The 14,625-nt window shown below is 42.2% G+C and overlaps 1 protein-coding gene across 1 annotated transcript; it reads right to left on the bottom strand.

The window, feature by feature from the left end:
* Positions 1–28: 28 nt before the first annotated feature.
* MICOS13 (mitochondrial contact site and cristae organizing system subunit 13) lies at positions 29–14,138 on the bottom strand. The gene is made up of 4 exons (XM_069217159.1): positions 13,924–14,138; positions 7,509–7,665; positions 6,021–6,072; positions 29–204 (listed from the first exon to the last, which is right to left on the bottom strand). The coding sequence occupies exons 1-4, from the start codon at positions 13,950–13,952 to the stop codon at positions 107–109; spliced, it is 336 nt and encodes a 111-aa protein (XP_069073260.1). The 5' UTR covers positions 13,953–14,138; the 3' UTR covers positions 29–106.
* Between the last annotated feature and the right edge of the window lie 487 nt (positions 14,139–14,625).

The raw sequence follows: 14,625 nt of genomic DNA, 5'->3' as shown, positions 1-14,625 counted from the left end.
GCCCCACAAAAACACTTCACACTGAAGGTTTCACAAGAAGCCCCTTTATTCAGGTCCATATGTAGTTGTGCACAGTTGTCCGCTGGGAGCACATTGCTTCAAGTCTTCATTTCACAAGCCCCTTCATGTACTTCCAACCATCCCGCGTGTACTCACAGGCGCGAGTGGGGGCGACCGACAGTGCAGCAATGGACTTCTGCACCCCTGCAAAAAGAATGCGAGTAGGCATTAAACTACGTGGAAGACAGTTTACTCGAGTTCGGAGGTCGCACTACACCAGGTTGTGAGCAGGCAAAAAGTCACATCGGCCACATCACACTCCGAGTGCACCAAATTTGGACTACTGCAAATGCCATTTGATACCATTGTTGCTGCATTCTAACAAGGAACAGATCAAACTGCTTCGTTCACATTACAGAAACAATACTGGCACCAGGGGAACAAGCATTGGCATAGCCAATAGATCTCGGCAATGGGAGTGCATAATTATACAGGAGGGGAATCAACTAATTAGCATGTAGTCTGTGGACAAAGGCTAGCAAATATGTTACAATAATTAAACTAATTTTGCATGCTGCAACAGACTTTTTATTTTACTCGGCGCTGTTATTAAAAATGAAACCTTTAAAATGTTTTAGTTAAGAAGAAGCAGGAATAGGGAGTCCATTGGAGGGAGGAGGAAAACCACGGGGAGGGGAAGAGATATGTGGAAAAGAGCCAACCGGTACCTGCAAGGAAACCACAGCAAACCCAACCACCCTCTTTCCCATCAGTAGGTGTGTAGCTGCCAACACTGCCACTGAGTGTGTGCCCTGCCAACACCGAATGAATAACAGAAGCAGCCAACACATTTCTACAGCCACAAACAGCATCACCTCGAAGGATCTCTGCAATGCCCAGAAGAAGCCATCATTACTGTACAGCCACAAAGAGCATCACCATAATGGCCACACGTTTCGATGCAATGAGCTGCTACCACTCCTCGCTTTACACGCAGCACCACGAGGCAGGCGCTCACCCACGCCACCGCTGTGGTAGTATGGATGTGTGCATTTCTTTGGTACTTACCCACAGCAAATGAGCACACTTTCAAGACTGAACTGTAGCAGCACCGGTGCCACAAATGACAGAAACACCAGCATATGGTGTGCTCTGGTATCAGTAACACACTTAATGAAAGTTAACATACAGTGGTTGTGTAAGCCACACAACATTCATGTAGCTTGAAATTTCGTGGCACCTGTGGCTTGTTTTATATGACTGCAGCCACAGTCTGGTTTGGCCTCCTGCGTCTGCTCCAGATGAGGAGTAATGTAAGCGGCATAGCGAGTAGAGAACTTTCCCGCACCATGGCACGGATCATTCTACTTAGGTTGTGAGGAAAGTGTGCCTGTGAACGGAATACATTCCGCCTTATACTGGGTGGCAACTGAACAAATAAAGCGAGATAAAGTATGCATAAAGTTTGTAACTATATGTATTATTTTATATTCAGAAAGCCGTTTGATTTTTGTTTGAAGAGGCTCCTCCCAAGTTCATTGTAGCAATGGAGCGGTCAGTCATGCACATCATTTGAAGAGGATCCCCCGAATTCATTTTAGTAATGGAGCGGTCCCTTGTGCATGACGTAAGCACCCCAGAGACCAGTAAAAAAAAAAAAAAAAAAAACATTATGTTTCTAATTAGATATAATACTTTTTTCGAGAAAGCTGTTTAATTTCTGTGTGAAGAGGCTCCTCCTAAGTTAATTTTAGTATTGGAATGGTCCGCAGCTCAGAGCAAACCATTAGCAGGATGGGATAAGAAAAAACCCAAATAATAATAACAACAGCACTTGGAGCAAATAAACAGCAGCGCTCCGAGTAGGGTTTGCAAACCCAGATAAAAGGGTGTCCTAAAAATGAGAGATAGTGTACTTGGTTCCTGTTCTGGCGAGGGGTAAACACAGGAAAATGCATGACAAATGCATGCCAGGGACAAATGGGAAGAAAGAATGGAAGGGCGACGATGAAGCCAGCAAATGGCAAGCCTATGGGTGGCCGAAGCTGACAAAGTACAAAAAAAAGGTCTATTTTCAAAACAGCACATGTGCTGTCTAGAGCGTGAACCTAAAAAGCAAATGAACTGTGAAACATTTGATAAAAGGACAGATTTTGCTTAGTAAAATTATTTAAGAAAAAGTTAAGGGAAAATGGAATCCATGAATGTAGACTGCTAGCAAAAGAAAAGTGTTTTTGCACTTTTGAGGCTGCCTCCTTGGAGCAAGGAAGCACTTGACGTGCTCCAATTTCTCATCAGTGCAAACTTTATCATACCCCAGAAACCTGGAAAGTTTGGGAAGTCGGATGGGTGTTTTATCATCAAGGCCGTATAAATCTAATCAGCTGGTGCAGATTTCACTATATAACATTGTATTTCTCAGAAGAAAGCACTATTTTAGGTGTACGAAAGTTCAATAAAGTAACTTCCACACTTTAGAAGCCAGATCACCCTCATCCTAAGAACAATCACAGCCGTAATCGTAACAAAGTGCAATATCAAACCTGATTACTAAGACTATTCCTTTGGTTAGCTGAAAAGCCTCAAGAAACTAGCTGGGGCACGCCTAACAGGTTAGGTGTTTTGCTTCCTATCAAAGGTGTTTAACCTCAAGTCCAAAACAATCATACATATTTTTTATACTGAATTTAAAAACAAAAACAGAATTTTTATTTTTTTAATAAACTTATACAATAAGCTTAAGTGGTGCTTATGAAACAAAATTGAAAACAAAATATTATATATGTAGATGTGCAGTGTAATCTGCTATTTATTACAGATGTTGAGTGAGTGGGCCTGATTCATGAAAGGTAGCGCCTCGAGTAGGTCAAGATGCCCTTCTCTCAACAATGGTAAGAAACAGCATATAACCTTCTGTGCATTTGCATACTTAGTTTACGCCATGGCATTTTTCATGTTTGTCTAAGAAAGTAACCAAAATTAAGATGCAAAAGGTTAAATGTGTATTACGGTAAAATCATACTAAAGAAGTCACTTGACTCTAAGGAGAGTTGCTTCAATAGGTAAAGCACTTGTAATATGTAATCTGTGAGGTAGTAGTGATTTTCTCATGGCAAGTTTGCTGCACTGTGGTAATAAACTGGAATTTGACCTCTACACTGTAATAATAAATGTGTGTTTATTAGTATGGTTGCTCCATATAACGTTTTATTGGGCCCCCTTTATTTTTCACTGCCAATACAGTTAGCAGTGGAGTGATAATTGGCGAGTTACAGCCTGATTTAGAGTTTGCCATGGACGTATATTTTAGTTTCTAAAAGAACGGGATCTGAACAAGCAGTAATGCTGATTGCAATGACTGTGGCAAAAACAATGTGGATGGTTTTGTTGAATGTGGACTACTGATGTCTTTGAGCCTGACCAGCTGTTCTGCTGCCAAACTGATGACAAAAGAGAAGAGGCTTGTGGAGTTTGAGGCTGGGAGGGTCGAGTGGAGGGGTTGACATCAACTTTGCATCAGCTGCCTGCACAATAGAAGGGCGGGTGATCCCACTAAAGACATGTCGTAGGTCAGCAGACTTGTTGGAGTGAAAAATTTAGTAATACTTTTAATGACCCAGTCGTCAGCAGGAGGTGACATTTTCATTCATATTTAAAAGTCTAATGTAAAAAGCTGCACTGACACGTATTTTAAAAGTGCTTGTGTTTTCATTTACGATGGTCACCATTGTGCCTTCCGGATTTAACAATGTGCTAACAAGATTTTAATGTCAAATTATATTTTAGACTCTAGGTTAATTGCTAGTAGTGAAACTAATTTTGTTCTTTAACGTTTAATGTGTGATCTAGGAGTTTGAAGTTACATGCATATAAAAATGCACTTTTTTCATACCTAATGTGATGCCTTAACTAGTTTGCAATTCTTAATGCAATGTTATTAATTCTGAATTTATAAGTTTGCATATTATGTGTGTTTTATTAACAAATATATTAATGCATTATATTTCTTGTGTTGGCATAACTAGGCCTGCAGAACTCATATTTGCAGTCATGTAAACGTGATGATTTATTCTTCTTTTTCTAACATGAATTTTTCCATTAGATGATTCTTGTGAATTGTAAAGGGTTCCTTTGTGTCATTTTACAAGACTTATTTCTAAATGACCTTGGTTCCGGAACATTTAGGCCTGTGGACTGAACGTGAAATAAATTGTTTCTATCGACTTGTGCTTTCACGTGGGAAGAGGTGGAGTCCATTGTGTACCCTGGGAAGAATTTGTATTGTTGCAATTGATAAAAATTGTAATTGACTGTTGGATTCACGCGGAAGGAGGAGATGACTTCAGACCAAACCTGAGAAAACTTCACAATGTTGCAACTTTGATTTGTGTTTAGAATCGGGTTGGATATTGACCATTTTGCATGATGTGGGACCACTGAACTGGCGAATCAGAAGGTATTATTCCTTTTGATTTAGGGATGGAGTTTGTAAGTTTCAGAAGAAAACTGCCATTTCCTTTGCACTCCCTCTGTCAAGTCTTTCCTTGGCTCCTGTCCCCTGATGTTCTCAGTGCAGCTTGTGTTCTGCACTTCCCTGATGGTGCCTCTAACAGACTTTGCTGATGATCTACATTATTTGCTGATGAAGAATCCTTGAATGCTGACCCTAGGAGAGGTATATCTCCTTGTTAATGTTATTTCCATGACATGCTCTTTCGCTAATAGAAGCTAGTATGTTGACACCTACCTATTTTAATTTTCTAGTTAGTTTCTCTTAGCCCGAGATAGATTGTTTTCCAAATTATATTGGTCTCTTTTTGTCTATGTGCTAGTCTGTTCCCACACATGCATGTCCTAAGTCATCTGTAGGTATAACTCATGTCCAACCCTGATTCTTGATCTGTTTAATATGATTTATCAAATGTCAACACAGTCTGATTTGAGATATGTTTCTATTTCACAGATTCTCTTTAATGGTATGTATTACTCTTCTTGAATGCTTAATGGTGTTGATGTTAAGTAGATCAAACTTGTTTCACCGTTTTGGGCAACCAATGGTGTTGATTTATCTTTACAACTTGATTCTGCGCACAGTTTACGGGATTTTAGCTTTGTGGATGTAAAATAAAGCCTTGAAACTTTTATTGACTGGAGTTTTACTTCCGTGGCCACATTGGTCATGGTGTTTAAATTTGTTGGGGTGGATTTGAAATTTTTGTATATGGTAAACCACACTCTTTACTGGGTCAAAAAGGTCCCTCGACCTCAGTGACGCGTTTCGAATCCTGTAAAGGGTGAGAAAACGCGTTAATAGACTCAGTGACCAACTGTTATCACAGGTGAAGCCCTAGTACAAGGCACACAAAGCCAAGAGCCTGGCAAGCTGAACTAGTCACCAGAAGGGTGATACGTCAAGATTTAGAGCCTCATTTAGAGTTTAGTGGAAGACGACATCTGGCAAAAAGTGACAGATGTCCAGCCTGCCCCGTGTAGAATGCACAGACATCTACACACTCTAAGCAGGTTGGATGGGACAATCATGCCTTCTTGGTGGATGTTCTTCACTTGCGTAACTCTGAATCAAGCCCCTAGTTTGAGAGGTCAACCAAACTGTGAAAAATGGATATGAATACATCACACATGTATTTAAACACTAACCTGACAGACACTGAGAAAGTGCAAAGGTCAGCGAAAGAAAGGAATGAGAGTCATTACCGGGTCAGATGGGTACCAATTTTCCCGATTTTCTGAGCAAGTGTACCCCAGTCAACCTAAACTGTTGGGGACAGGATGCAAGGACCAGTTTGGGAATGCCAGTCCACTGAGACACTGGTCATGTAGCTGGATGCTAGGCAACAATGGATTATAAGGTATACAAAAACAAACACTCCACCCTCCCACGAAACACACACTGGATAGAATTAAACAACAGAACACCCACTATTAACAAACAAACAAAAAAATACTTCCACGTAATTCAGTTCAAAGTGAGTTCGTTTTTGCTTAATTTACTCCCTTACCCCAGTTCCATGAATCACACAACGAGAAGTCCAATTTTGGCGTGGCCGGTAGCTGAAAATGAAAATTTAGAAATGTCAGAATGGTTGTTTACCAAGTTACAGATTATTTTAAATGTGGTATTAAAGCCTCAAAAAGCCACACAATCAGTGTGACCGCATTAACCTGGTCACTACAAGACCAGGTGACAACTCTGGGAAAGCCTGCACTTGTGGGATGAGTTACTCGAGAGACCTCCCAGCTCTCTATGGTACTGGTGCAAGCGCTTTCTCTGGAAGGGGAAAGGAGCACTAAAAATGATAAGAGGTATGGAATGAATTGACCAGTAGTCCTGCTGCACGGCAGACACACAGTCAATCAACAATTGCAGGTTACAAACCCCAAAAAGTGTTATTTTGTAGATTGGTTTCAGGCACATAGATTGTAGGCTGTTTAATGTCTTATCATCTTAAAGTCCCCCTATAGGGCATATAAGGCACTGCACTGGAAGGTTCCAAGCTTCATCGATGGAGACGCCTATGTGCGACGTTCCAAGGCTGCAGCGAGGTCAGAGAGCCTTGCATTAATACCATTTAAAAAATTCAAAAGGGCTAGATGTGGCAGGTTTGCCTTTTCAGCTCTGGCCGACATAGCCTGGAATGATGACACACATATGTAGGTGTATTTGTAAAACACAAATCTCGCTGAAAAAAGCAGAGCGCTATGCTGAGTCAAAGATATAGCCAATGGGTGGTTGAGGGAATCTGGGTACTCAGTGCGGAAATGGACTCCTACTGCCACGAGTCCGAGAAAGGAATATAAACACCTCACATTCATTAGGACACTGAAATCCCTCCTGTTGCAGCCGGATCGAGGCGCCTGGCTTTTCTTAAGAAAAGAGTTATGTCCGTTTGATTGGTTCGGAGCACCAAGAAGCTCCCATGAAGTTATTAGTTGTGCTTTACAAATGACTTAAGTGGACCCTGAATATCTATGCCAGAATACTGAAGGAGCACAATATCAAGGGCAAAATATCAACAGGTAAGCAGGACTACATTTTTTATACCCAACTGTACATATATGTACCTACGCGGCAGAGATATCGTCAAGGCATGTACATGTGGAGTTAAGAACAGTAAATCTATACTTCCCTATATGCACTTACCTTTTGATATTTGTCCCTTGATATTCTGTCCTCAATACTCTTGTACCACGCTATTCAGTAGTACAAGCCAAATGACTTAACATTATACAAAGCAGCGCAAACATGAATATGTTGGCACTTGCTTTCTTTCTGCCCCCCCCATGACCCACACCCACTCCCTTCCATTGATGTTGCCGGACAGATGTCAGGCGGCTGGTCAGTAAAGACCCAGATCTTTAGTGGTAAAACTTTGGAACTTTAGTGGTAAAAGTTTAAGGCCTGAACTTTGCACCATTCAAAACCTCAGGTCTCTTCCTTGGTGCCATTAGTCTCTGCAACCTTCTTCCTCACACCTGGTGGTCCTTACCTGCCAGCCGAAATAGTTGGTCCATTCCTTCACTGCAGGCGGCAGAGCAGCCTTGGCCTTCTGGAGGGCTGCTTCCCCTTGGCTACCGCTTCCCAAAAGTCCCTGGTCATAAGCCACATACACAGCACCACCAGCCAGACCTACTTTGGTTGTGAACCTAAAGAAAGAAGGTAAGCAGCACAAGAAAGCTATTACCACAATACTCCACTCTGACTTCTTTTTTACCACAATATATGCTGTCCCACTTATCTGAATAAACATACTTTACAACTAAGGCTCCTGGTTTTCTGTTTAAACAGATTTTTGCATATAAATACAGATGGAATTTTTTTTCCTTTGTCTGTATTTATAAATAGAAACAGAAAAATGCCAATTAATATATTCAACTTTGCTGCTGTTTGCAAGGAGAAGACAAGCATTTTTGAGCGCAGGCAGGGAGAGGGCTTATCGGATTTCAGCTGACCAATAACAAAGGTCAACGTTAAGGGGCCAACAGGCCTTCTTTTGTTTAAGTATCCTGGCTGGGAGCTACGCAGAGGGCAGGGAGACTCACAACTAAAAGCAATTAAGGCAAAATAAATGCACACAGCTTATCACTTCTCAGATACTTAAGAGTCCCTGGATCCAGGAGATATGGATGCACTGTAGGAATGTTAGATGTGTTGGTCTGTCCCAATCTCTACACAAATAGCAGTTTAAATACCACTATAGCACTATTCATCCCAACTTAGGGTGTCAGAGCGCTTACATCACACGTTATATTGACAATAAATCATGTGTGTGTAAATCAATGTGTAGGATATGTTACAAAGGATAGTGAGGGTTACAAGGTCCTTCACAGCTCACTGTGCTACATTAGAAGCATTGGAATGTATTAACTGCAAGTAACAAAAGGATCTCCTTTTTAAAATCAGTAACCCATTTACATAAATCTATCTAAACCTATAACAAAAAAGCGTGCATTGCCTATTTAAAGAAATGTGAAAAAAATACTAGCTGCAGCGTTTTTTTTCCTTCTTGTGACAAAATAAAATGTGGATAAATACAGATAAAAAGACCAAAAAATTAATATGGATAAATACAGGCAGAAATGTTAAAAATAAATACCATAAAACCAGAATCCTTATTTATAATGCAAGATTAAGGGTGTGCATGGCTTAGATTGTCCAAGAATAAATGTCTACAGAGATCGGAGATTCTCTAGATCAGTGGTTCTTAACGTGTGGCTTGAGGACCCCTGGTGGCCCGTGAGACCTACTCGGGGGTCTGGGACTGTTTTATACAATGAAATATTAAAAATAATATACAAATACATTTTTTGAAAAAATCTAAATCGAACATCTGAAAACTTTCTATATTTGACTGTGAATTAAACAAAATATTTCAGCATTTGGTGCATACTTGGCTTTGTATTTTTGTGTATTGTTTTGAGGTTCAAAACAGAAATTTATGATTCCGGGGGTGTCTGGCTTCCAATAATGACTAAGTGGGGATCCCTGGATTCAGGTAGTGATTCTGCTGGGATCCTCAGGAGTCAAAACGTTAAGAACCGCTGCTCTAGACATTCCCTTCTCCAAGTTCCCTGAATAAAGAGAGCCCGAGGCAGATCCTTTGGATATTTGTCTCAAATTGTGGAATCAGTTCAGCCAAACTATTTACAATTTAGAAAGCTGTGAGAACGCATCTGTTCACCTAGGAATGTTGCGACAGCATCCTAGGGCCTTGGTTTGTCACTACGAGAACATTGTTAGGTTAGCACCAAGATGTCACTGGTTGGTGCAAGTGAGCTTTATTTAATTAAATAAATCGAATCCAATCATACCAGGGCAAGGGGTGCCAGACAGTTACCAAGCTGAAGCAAAGAAGTGGAAACACTTGTACTGTTAGGAAAGTGCCCCCTAGTTCTACTTGTGGATTCAACATACGAAGGAATCCGACCTGGGACAAAACAGGTGTATGACGTAATACTCAAGGTGTAGTATCGTACGACACCAAGATGGCTGGTGAATGTCCTTAGGCACAACTCAGCACAGCTTTGGGTGACCACTGAGACCCTTAGGCCCATATTTATACTTTTTTTGCGCCACACTTGCAACATTTTTTTTAGCACAAAGGCGGTGCAAACTTACAAAATAATTGTATTTTGTAAGTTTGCGCCGCTTTTGCATCAAAAAAATTATTGCAAATGCACGCAAAAAAGGTATAAATCTGGGCCTTATTATATTTAGGCATTGGATTGAGGAAGGGAGTCACCTTCCTGCATCTGCACTGCTGGCCTTCCTGAAGGGTTCAGGCGGATGCTCCCATGTCTGTTACAGCAGAGAACTGCAGTGTGCAGGAGGGAGTAGGAAAATAATGCAGCCTTGTTCTTGTTTCAGGCCAGGTACAACATTACTGCCCTCTGTCCGGAGCAAAAAGGAGGAACCGAATTTAATTAGTTAACGGAGTCCTACGTAGTTACTGCACTGTGGAAGTGTTACTGCACTATAAAAAAAAGCAAAGCGGAGAACAGTATAATCGTCATCAGTGTTTTAATTGATTGATATATAGAAAATCATAGCCACACTTTTTAGAGTACCTATTTGCTCTTGAGACGTGCCTGCACCCTCCCATTAAAGGTATTGCAGCAGTGCTGAGAAGTGCAGGTACTATCCCATTAAACTTATTGCAGCAGTGCTGAGAAGTGCAGGTACTGAGAACAGGGCAGTACCTGCCCATTTAAAGCACTGATCATAATACAAAGTGAAATATAAAACCATCAAAATCTCAATTTAAGGGATGCGAGAAAAGTATTTGAACATCTTGCTACACAAGCCTTGGCAAGCGAGTAGGTCTGGGGTTAATGTGCTAAGGCATGCATGTGTTACCAGATTGAGCGAGAAAGGTGGGAGGAGCCAGGGACAGGACAGGGGTTTACAAGTGCTCTCTAATGCACTGCAGTTCAATGCAGGCACTGGAGTGGAGGATCAGAGTAAATCACTCCCAGGTGACAACAAGTCACTGCGAAACAAGATGAGCTGTTAATATAGTGAAGGGCAAACTTTAATTACGGGACTTATAAAGGTCCTGTACTTAAGGTCTCATTCTGTGCTCCTTTTTCTCCAGTACAGGTCAGAAAGAAACTGCGGTGTTGGCACAAGCCAAAGAATCCTCTCTACGACTGCAAGAGGTGCAGACCATACTCTCTATGAATACTGGAGGTGCCGAGTATCCTCTCTACAACTACTAGAGGTGCAGAGTGTACGCTCTATGACCATTAGAGGCGCAGCGTACACTTTCTATGAATACTACTGGTACAGGGCATACTCTACAATTACAAGAGGTGCAGTGTATACTCTACAGATACTGAGGTGCATAACATACTCTCTACGATTACTAGAGGTGCAGAGTGTACGCTCTATGACCATTAGAGGCGCACTGTACACTTTCTATGAATACTACTGGTACAGGTCATACTCTACGATTACAAGAAGTGCAGAGTATACTCTACAAATACTAGAGGTGCATAATATATACTCTCTACGATTACTAGAGGTGCCGAGGAGTATCCTCTATGAAGACTAGGGGTACAGAGTATACTCTACGATTATTAGAGGTGCAGAGTATAATCTCTACGACTACAAGAGCTGCAGAGTATACTCTACGACAACTAGAGGTTCGGAGTATACTCTCTATGAACAGTAGAGGTACTGAGCATAAGCTTATTAAAAGAGGTGCAGCCTATACTCTACGACTACTAGAAGTGGAAAGTATACTCTACGAATATGAGAAGTTCAGAACATACTCTGCGATTACAAGTGGTGTAGAAAATATGCTCTATGAATTCTAGCAGTGCAGACGATACTCAATGCTCTCTACGACTACTAGAGGTGCATAGTATACTCTAAGGATACCTGCGGTGCAGAGCAACTCTAATTACAAGAGGTGGAGAGTATATTATGCTCTACGAATAGTGATGATGCAGAGTATGCTCTACTACTACTAGAGGTGCAGAGTATACTCTATAATACTAGAGGTGCAAAGCATACTCTTACAATTACTAGAGGTCCAGAGTAAATGCTCTATAAATTCTAGAGGTGCAGAGTACATTCTACGAATTCCAGAGGTGCAGAGTATACTCTCTCAGATTACTAGTATAGTGTCTATGATTACCAGAGCTGCTAAGTATACTCTCTATGATTACTAGAGCTGCAGAGTATAATCTACGATTACCGGAGGTGCAGAGCATAATGTCTTATGATTACTAAGAGGTGCAGATTATACTCTGTATAACTACTACAGGTGCAAAGTATACTCTCTATAATTAGTAGACGTGTAGAGTAAATTGTGATAACCAGAGATGTAAAGTAAGTTTCTATGATGACTAGAGGTGCAGAGTGTGTATTCACTATGATTACTAGTTGTGCAGAGTTTACTCTCCATGATTACAAGAGGTGCAGATTATACTTTCTACAATTAGAAAGCTGGGCAAAGTATATATAGTCTTTATGATAACCAGTGCTTTAAATGGGAAGATACTGTCTGGTATTGTGTACCTGCACTTTTTTATTTCTACAGTGAGACTTTCTACACTTCTCACTACAGTACCTGTACTTCTATATTTCCATTTACAGCACGGACGATAACTACAGAGTATACCCTCTATGACTGCCAAAGGTGCAGTCAGCCTCTAATAACTAAGAAAACAGTGTTGCACAAAGCATTGCAATGCAACACTCTTTTACGCCAATATTGGGCCTCACTGTTCTGGGGTGTAAGAGACAGGAATGAGCCACTGGAATGTGGACTTCCTGAAAGGCTCTTAATTGCCATGACAACAGAGACCAACTGCTTCTGGCACCTGGCAAGCAATTCAAATCCACACCATCTCCTTGTCACCATCACAGTTATAGCTAGATGTGACCCATCCTTCCCATCTCCTTGTAAAGAGATCCTCCTTATCCCTAATTTTCCCAAATGAATATACTTACACACTGTACTTCCCTCATAACCAGTGATCGAAGTGCATTAAAAAAAAAAAGTATGGGAACTGTGATGCTGTGTGCAAAGGGGCAGGGCCAGTGAGCGTGTGGGTTGGGTCCAAGGTGTGGCTAAAAAACAAAATATTCTGTAAGTTCTTTTGGTCTTTCGACATCAGGTAGCTACATATAAAACAGTATGCAGCTTAAATGATAAGCAACAAAAGTTACTAGTGGGAAATACACAACAGCATGTTATGAAACCTCTATTAGTTAATGAGCTGCAGAGGTCTGTGTGTTACTGGAGGGCCACAGAATCTTGGTTGGTGCAGTGGAGAATAGTGATGTGTATTTTCAGTGCCTATGTGAATATGTAAGTCATTATCTTAAATTTGCATTTACACACAGTATCACATAGACTACTACAAAATGCCAAAAAGGTTTAAGATAAAATGGTGCTTCCAAAATATAGATTTTGGAAATAGCCAGACTGAACGCAATGCAATTTATTTTTAACAGAACTGTCCCTTCAACACCTCGTCGGGGTAGTAAAGTATGTAAATACAATTTCAATTAAAAGCACGCACATCACAGCTCAGTTGTTAATTCTTTGCACTACCACTCAAAAAATAAATCTTTGTCATCACATGGCTTTGAGTGATTCCATCAATTAAAGCCAGTTCTGGCTCCCGCGCGTCCTTTACATTTCAGACTACCCTATACGTTTGCAGATTAACTTCTTGCGCACAGTTGCATTTCTTTCAGGGAAGCAGGCACCCTGGAAGAAAAGTCTGGTTAGCTGTCTGCTGGCTTCGGTTTCACAGCACAGGAGACTCGCTGCATGATGCTTAAGCATTTAAATTACAGGAATTAACTGTCCCGGGCGGTTGTCTTTTTACAAGAATGAGGGGAACGGTTGCTCATAAATTAGAAAAGCACGGGCACACGTCGTGCCGCCCTGATCCTGCCCGCTTCAACCACTGCTCATACCCAGGGTCACCAGATGGCTCCATACACAAGGGCCTCAAGCTTGCACTGGTTGTGCTCCAGTCTGCCAGGAGTGTTGCAAGTTAATGGGGCGCTTAGTACACCAATGGTATTTGGGCTTGGCTTTTCGACTGAGCCCAACAGGATCGCAGCGCCTGGACACCCTCTCGGGGTATTACAAGCGCTTCATAAACCCGGGTTGGTTGATTGCAGCGAGGGGAGGAGCAGGGAAGTGAGTAAAGCATTTGCATGGGTGAGGCCTGGTCCCTCTTGCAACAGCCCTCAGGCCAGGACACTCTGTGCCCCTCCCTCCGCACCACAAGCCCCGTCCCAGCTACGGCCCGCCGCCGCAGCCACGCGTCCTTCCAATGAAAGGGGCGCAGGTACCCAGCACCGGGGAGCACCTGCTCAATTAAAGCACTAACCGTACCATACTCTGGAATGGGGCACCGAGGCCGGGCAAGACTCACTTGAGCAGCCGCAGCACGGCGGGGGCCATGGGGCCTGTCGGAGGGGCTGCGCTGGGAGGAAAGAGGCTTCTCCCGCTGAAGGGCACAGACCGGTGCCGAAGGGACGCTACTCACACGCCGACTGCGCCTGCGTTCCAAGCCTCGCTCTGGTCTGCCGAAGCCCAGCAACCTCTAGCAATAACGGTACAGGTCATTCAAGCATGCGTTTCAAGCCTCGCTCTGCCCTGACTTGCCGCGCCCAGCCTGCATTTCGGTATATGCGTTTCAACCCTCACTCCGGATGTACGAATCAGTCAACCAATGGGCTTCTACACGCCGCCGGAAGATTGCGGTCCACGCCTCGCCCCGAATCTGCCTCGGCCTGCTGCGAGTCTGCGTTCCAAGCCTCGCTCTCTGGACTAACGTCTCTACCAAGGGCAGGCTGTACATTTTAATCCATGCAATAAGAAAAATAAGATATCATTATTAACGTGCACGTGCCTACATTTGAGACAAGGTTGCAACAAAGGCTTTGTTTTACACTCCAGTCTCAGTTGAGGGTGTGAGCGTGTGGCACTCACATACATGCCAACATTTTCAAACTGCAAAGAGGGAGATGGAAACAAAATTGGAAGAATTTATTCCCTTCATTAACAGTAAAAAAAAAAAAAAAAAGCAATTTCATGCGGGAGACGGTAAAACTAAAACCGTTTGTGGCTTAAA

The sequence above is a fragment of the Pleurodeles waltl genome, chromosome 12, assembly GCF_031143425.1.
Source record: "Pleurodeles waltl isolate 20211129_DDA chromosome 12, aPleWal1.hap1.20221129, whole genome shotgun sequence".
NCBI classification, from domain to species: domain Eukaryota; kingdom Metazoa; phylum Chordata; class Amphibia; order Caudata; family Salamandridae; genus Pleurodeles; species Pleurodeles waltl.
The sequence above is the reverse complement of the archived record's forward strand: the minus strand, read 5'-3'. Positions and strand labels throughout refer to the sequence as shown.

Excerpts from the sequence above, each read along its gene's own strand:
- MICOS13 (XM_069217159.1), bottom strand. The coding sequence starts at position 13,952 with ATGGCCCCCGCCGTGCTGCGGCTGCTCAA. Across the intron at positions 7,666-13,923 it reads GCCGTGCTGCGGCTGCTCAA|GTTCACAACCAAAGTAGGTC; the intron begins GTGAGTCTTGCC and ends TTCTTTCTTTAG. Across the intron at positions 205-6,020 it reads GTGTGATTCATGGAACTGGG|GGGTGCAGAAGTCCATTGCT; the intron begins GTAAGGGAGTAA and ends TTCTTTTTGCAG.